The sequence below is a fragment of the Alexandromys fortis genome, unplaced genomic scaffold, assembly GCF_014885135.2.
Source record: "Alexandromys fortis isolate MF-2015 unplaced genomic scaffold, M_Fortis_MF-2015_v1.1 scaffold_159, whole genome shotgun sequence".
NCBI classification, from domain to species: domain Eukaryota; kingdom Metazoa; phylum Chordata; class Mammalia; order Rodentia; family Cricetidae; genus Alexandromys; species Alexandromys fortis.
The window spans coordinates 3,629,226-3,634,998 of NW_026068031.1; the positions used below are offsets into that span (position 1 = coordinate 3,629,226).

The 5,773-nt window shown below is 42.9% G+C and overlaps 1 protein-coding gene across 1 annotated transcript in view; it reads right to left on the reverse strand.

Moving 5' to 3' along the window:
• The window catches only part of Nek9 (NIMA related kinase 9), a 36,346-nt gene that overhangs the window by 7,779 nt on the left and 22,794 nt on the right, over positions 1-5,773 (reverse strand). The window contains exons 14-17 of the mRNA XM_050164621.1: positions 4,656-4,764; positions 3,442-3,603; positions 2,132-2,302; positions 1,249-1,308 (exon numbers count right to left, since the gene is read on the reverse strand). Of these exons, the coding sequence (XP_050020578.1) occupies positions 1,249-1,308; positions 2,132-2,302; positions 3,442-3,603; positions 4,656-4,764 (502 nt within the window). The remainder of the gene's footprint in view (positions 1-1,248; positions 1,309-2,131; positions 2,303-3,441; positions 3,604-4,655; positions 4,765-5,773) is intronic.

Consider the following 5,773-nt stretch of genomic DNA (forward strand, 5'->3'; position numbering starts at 1 on the left):
GGAGGCAAGGCAGGCAGATCCCTGTGAGTTCGAGGCCAGCCTGGTCTACAAGAGCTAGTTCCAGGACAGGCTTGATAGCTACAGCAAAACCCTGTCTCGGAGAAACAAAACAAAACAAAACAAACAAACCAAAAAAGATTTATTTATGTGTATGAGTGTTTTTGCCTGCATATATGTCTGTGTACCATGTGCACACACTGCCCTCAGGCTGTCAGAAGGGCAGCATGAGATTTTACTCCATGAGTCATCTTGTGGGTCCAAATTTTTATTCTTTTGTTTTTGGAGACGGGGTTTCCCTGTGTAGCCTTGGCTATCCTGGAACTTGCTTTGTAGACCAGGCTGGCTTCAGATTCACAGAGATCAACCTGCCTCTGCCTCCTGAGTGCTGGGATTAAAGGCATGCGCCACCACCGCCCAGTTTATAAATTTTTATTCTTGAGACAGAGTCTCTAGACGTAAAGACTGGCCTTAAACTTGGCGTGTAGCTGAGGATGGCCTTGAACTTCTGATCTTACTGCTACATCTTCCCAGTGCTAGGATTATAAGCATGTGCCACCATGTCAGGCTTACATGAAGGTATTTTTATGTTATGATCACCATAATTCATGTCTCTTTTCCAAATCCTAGTGCGTGTCTGGCAGGCAATTCACTAGCAGTATCTTCCACTAGCATTTGCCTTATGTAAAAAGTTCTTCAACACTGAGCCAAACACTTCTTAAGTTTCCACAAAATAACAAGGTAAATTCTGAAACATCGGTGCACACATGACTTCTTTCCTGGCTCAGGGTCAGGTACCAGAGAACCGTGAAGAGAGCTCTAGCTGGGAAGCCAGTAGAGGGCTTGGGCTGACTTTCCTAAGTTCAGGTTAAAATGACTTTTCTTTCTGAGGGCCTATTTTGAACATACATTTTGTATGGTTTTTGGAGACAGGGTCTTACTATGTAGCTCTGGCTGTCCTGGAACTTGCTATATATACCACTCTGACCTTGAACTCATGAAAATCCACCTGCTTCTGCCTTCAAAGGGCTGTAAATTTGTAAAGTCTAGAATACCTGGAATGCCATGGAAGTCAAAGTCTCAAGGGATGGTAAGGATACAGATTTCACATCACAATGAGGAGCAAGCCTCTTATTCACTTCCACAGCTGATGCAGGCATGGAAGACAATAACCCTGATAACCATGTCAAAGCAGCAACACTCACCACAATACAACCTTCCCTCCTAATCACAGCTCTCCAACCCACTTACCAGTTCCGATAGACAGGCCGCTGCTGTTAGAACGGATGGTCTTAGAATTCAATACTTTCTCTGGGGAAAAATATGCAATAGGTAAGCACTGTATACAGACACTGGCAGGAAGAGTGAAGGGAGACAGAGCAGGGAGGAAGTGGTCACTGGCATCTCTGACTCCCAGTAACTTAGTACTTACTGTTTACAAGTTAGTCTCAGAAGTGAAACATTTACTGTACTATACACACAGTACTGGGGTGGGAGTTTTCTACCTCTGCTGGAAGTGCCACAGAAGCTTTACAAAGTAACAATTCCTAAATCCTACCCGAAATTGGTCAAGGATGGAGCAGCACTAAGATTTATAAAAGCCAAGGTTTTTATCATGGAGTTCAAAGTAATGTTTCTGCAAAAAAGCATGGAAATTTTCTTTTAAAAGAATTACTGAGCCAGTTGGTGGTGGCACATGCTTTTAATCTCAGCACTCAGAAGGCAAAGGCAAATGAATCTCTGTGAGTTTGAGGCCAGCCTGGTCTACAGAGTGAGATCCAGAGTTCCAGGACAGGCTTTAAGGCTACATAGAAAAATGCTGTCTCAAAATAAAAAAAAATTTAAAAAAAGGCAGAAGGATCAGGAACTCATGGTAATTTTTGGCTACTAAGTACTGAGTTTGAGGCTACCTTGAGCTACAAGCCCCTGACACAAAACAGTCCAAAAGAGAAGAAATATCAGATGACTAACTTGGGAAACAAAACTGTTCTGTTCCTATCACTTTGTATGGCATCTCCATCCAGCACATGTCTTAAAAAAGCAGCCTCTGCAGCCTCTGCTTCAGGATACTTCTGTTTCCAACAATGTCAGTCCTGCCCAAATCACTCCAACTCCATATATATGGAACTCTTACCAACAATAAGAATGGTGTGCCAGCCACGGCAAGAAAGGTCTGGGACATGATGCAGTGATCCAAAAATAGGCCGAGGCCATGAGGTACAGATATCAGAGCCATGTGGTCTCTCTGTGGGAGTCATTGCCAGGCGGCCGTTGCCACCATTTCCCCAGGCAAAAATGTGATTATCTAGGAAAAAATTAAATAGCAGATTAATAGGACACTATTTGCCTAGTTCTGGGACTAGAAAGACGTCCTAGTAAGTACCAAATTAAAGAAAAGCTGAATATTTCTCTCTATAGAGCCTAAAACTCTTCCTGATTCCACCCTGGTAAAAATGACCACTGCCTCTATGTCTGCCGTTCATTCGTTCACTCATTCACTTGTCATTCATCCGAACAAGTAAGAGAATCTACTTCACAGCAAATGTTGTTCAAGCTGTCTGAGGCAGGACATAAAGCCAAGTCCTTGCTCCAGTGACTTCAGTGGGGAGAATAACAACACCGAGGGAACAGCTCTCTCCTGTTTCAAACAATGGCAAGTGGGGTGCTGTGCAACACGAAGGATGTGAGTAACCATTTGAGAGAAAGTGCTCAGAGGCGTACTCTTTGACACCGAGCAGAGATCTAGTTGAACTGAGTGAGTTTCCAGGCAGACTTAAGAGCAAGAGCAAGGTTGCACAAGCAGAGAAGGAGGCGGCTCTCAGGAGCAAAGTAAGACAGAGGGACAGTGGTAGAAGAGGTCCTGGTCATAGGGGCTGTGCAAGCCTGACTGATGTACCAAGCCGTAAGAGCAGGAGGTATTTAAGAGGACCTCTGAGGTTATGATAAGAGCCAACCGCAAAAGAGAAAAGGTGGAAGCAAAGACCAGTTGAAGTATGGATATAGCAAGAAGTTGTTGGGTATATTCAAAACACAGCATGGAGAGCTCAGGATGGCGCTAAGAAGTCTGCAGAGGAACGGAGCGGAGTGTAAAGGAATGGGTTCACAGAGAAGAGGTGGACGTCTCTAGCACAGCACCTATGTGCTATAGGAAGATGGCCTATGTGCTTCTTCCCACATACCCAGCCAATGCTGATTAGGACCAACATGGTACTGGACAAGACAGACAGAAGTACTCAACGGTTCTGGAGATACTTTACCAAAAATGTCCAAATAAAAAAAAAAAAACAGGTGAACTCAGGATATTAACCTGCCATTATCTAGAAATCTGGCCTGTAAAAAATTTGCTACATTGGACATATGCCAGTTAGACAAAACCTTGTTTCCTAATCAGAATTAAACTAGCTACCTGTCTGGAAAGCAGGAACAAAGCATAGACAGACTCACCGTCAGTGGCAGCGATGGTGAACTCATCGCCACAGGAGACCCTGATTACTTGCTTCCCACCAAGGGGTCCCCCCAACAGGTTGATTCCCAGGCGCTTCTTGTAATTCCCAACACCAAGCTGCCCACACTTATTACAGCCAAAAGTCAGCAACCGGCCTCTTTCTGAGGGAGAAGCAAAAATAAACAGCCAATCACAAATGAACCATGAAACAGAAGATACAGCAATGCGGCTCCATGCACTAGAAGACAGAAATATGAAGCTACTCAGATGATCTTGAGGTAGAGTATCTAAGCAGTGTGATCAATCAGAACCTCTAACTGACCATAGCATTTTTCCAATATTTCAAACAATATTAAAACCAAAACACCACCCTCCCCCAAATAAAGCAATTTATTTATTGTGCATGCACAGGTGGAAGAACATGCCATAACTGAGGTCAGAAGACAACTTTCAGGGAACAAAACTCTTTTACCATGTAGGTTCCTGGGACCAAACTGAGGTGTGGGTAGCTACCTTAATTCAGAGAAAGGGTACTACCCTTAATTTAGAATACTTACAGTAGGTGCCAATCATAAATATGGTTTTTGTTCTTTTAAGAGTATTTATAGCTGGGCATGGTGGTGTATGCCTTTAATCCCAGCACTCAGGAGACAGAGGCAGGAGGATCTCCAAGATTGAGGCCAGCCTGGTCTACAGATCAAGTTCCAAGTCAGCCCCGGCTACACTTAGAAACCCTGCCTTAGAAAACAAACAAATAATAATTTATTTATTGACTATATATATATATATATATATATATATATATATATGCCTGTCTGTGTATATGTCACATGTAGGTGTGTCCTCAGAGGTAAGAAGAGGGTATCAGATCCCTTGAAGCTGAAGTTATAGTCACTTTTGAGCAATCCAAACTGGGTGCTGGACATGGAACTTGGGTCCTCTGGAAGACCAGCAAGTAAGCACTATTAACCACTTCACTGAGCCATCTCTCCAGCTGGAAGTATGGTGTTCTTATTAAAGTGCACATTCATTTTGTATTTATAGAAATCATTTTTTAAAAATCTGTGCTTAAATGCCTAATTTGTTAATAACATAATACTGAGTACTAGGGAGAAGTCAGAGGATGCATTAAGAGGATTATTAAGAAAGCTAATATTTCATAGCACAAAAGAACCTGAGCTTTGAAGGCATATGATACAGCTGAACAACTTACCATCAATAGCAGCTGTGTGAGTCTTGCCTGGGGCAATGGTACGAATTTTGTAAAAGGACAACTGTTTGGCCAAGGTAAAGGAGGTCGTGTAGGGCACTTCATGGTATGCCTGAGACAAGTAAAACACAGAGCAACAGACTCATAAAGCGAACAATGGTGGTGGTGGTGGGGCAGGCTGAGGATGGAAAAGGCTTTCAAACAAATCCTGCTAAGACAGGGTGCCACATAGCTTCCCATCTTCAACAGGACATAAGAAATAAGCTCAGTACAGAATCAGAATTTGATATAAGAAGCAGGGACTTCTGAGTATAAAACCCACATTCTGAATTAAAGCCACACAGGAGCTCTTCATCTCAGGAGATTATGGTCTAAGGACGGAATAATTGAATCTGTGGTGCTTGCACGCTCTGCCTCTTTAACAAGGAGGGGCAGGGTAAATATGCTCTTCAGCTTACAAAGAAATCAGTTATTATGATCTAATTTTACCTACTAGGTAGTGTTTCACAAAATTTCATAACATATTCCTCTGATTCTTGTGTAGCAGGGCAGTGGTAGTGAACGTTCAGCCTTCAATACTAGCACTCAGGAGGATCTGAGTTCAAGGACAGCCTGGTCTACAGAGAGAATTCCAGGACAGCCAGGGCTACACAGAAAAAAACCAAAACCAACAACAACAAAACCCCCTGTAAATGAACTTCACAACAAATCTGCATCTTAACAAACCACAAATCAAGTGGCAAATTTGAAGATGTCTTTCAAACTATCATTCTCCAGGCTTCACCCTGAGTTTGTCCTCTTCTGAGACTGGACTTCAGACACCACATACAAATTAACTCTTTCATCAAGTTAGGGAACTGTAAATTTACTTGATTTTTTTTTCTTTTTATTTTTTCTTTTTGCATTTGAAGGGGAAGGGGCAGGGAACAGACTTGATCTTTAGAAATATCAAAAATTCATGATACTAACACAACCTGGCTGGGCGGTAGTGGCGCACACCTTTAATCCCAGCACTCGGGAGGCAGAGGCAGGTGGATCTCTGGGAGTTCGAGGCCAGCCTGGTCTACAAGAGCTAGTTCCAGGACAGGCTCCAAAGCCACAAGAAACTGAGTCTTGAAAAA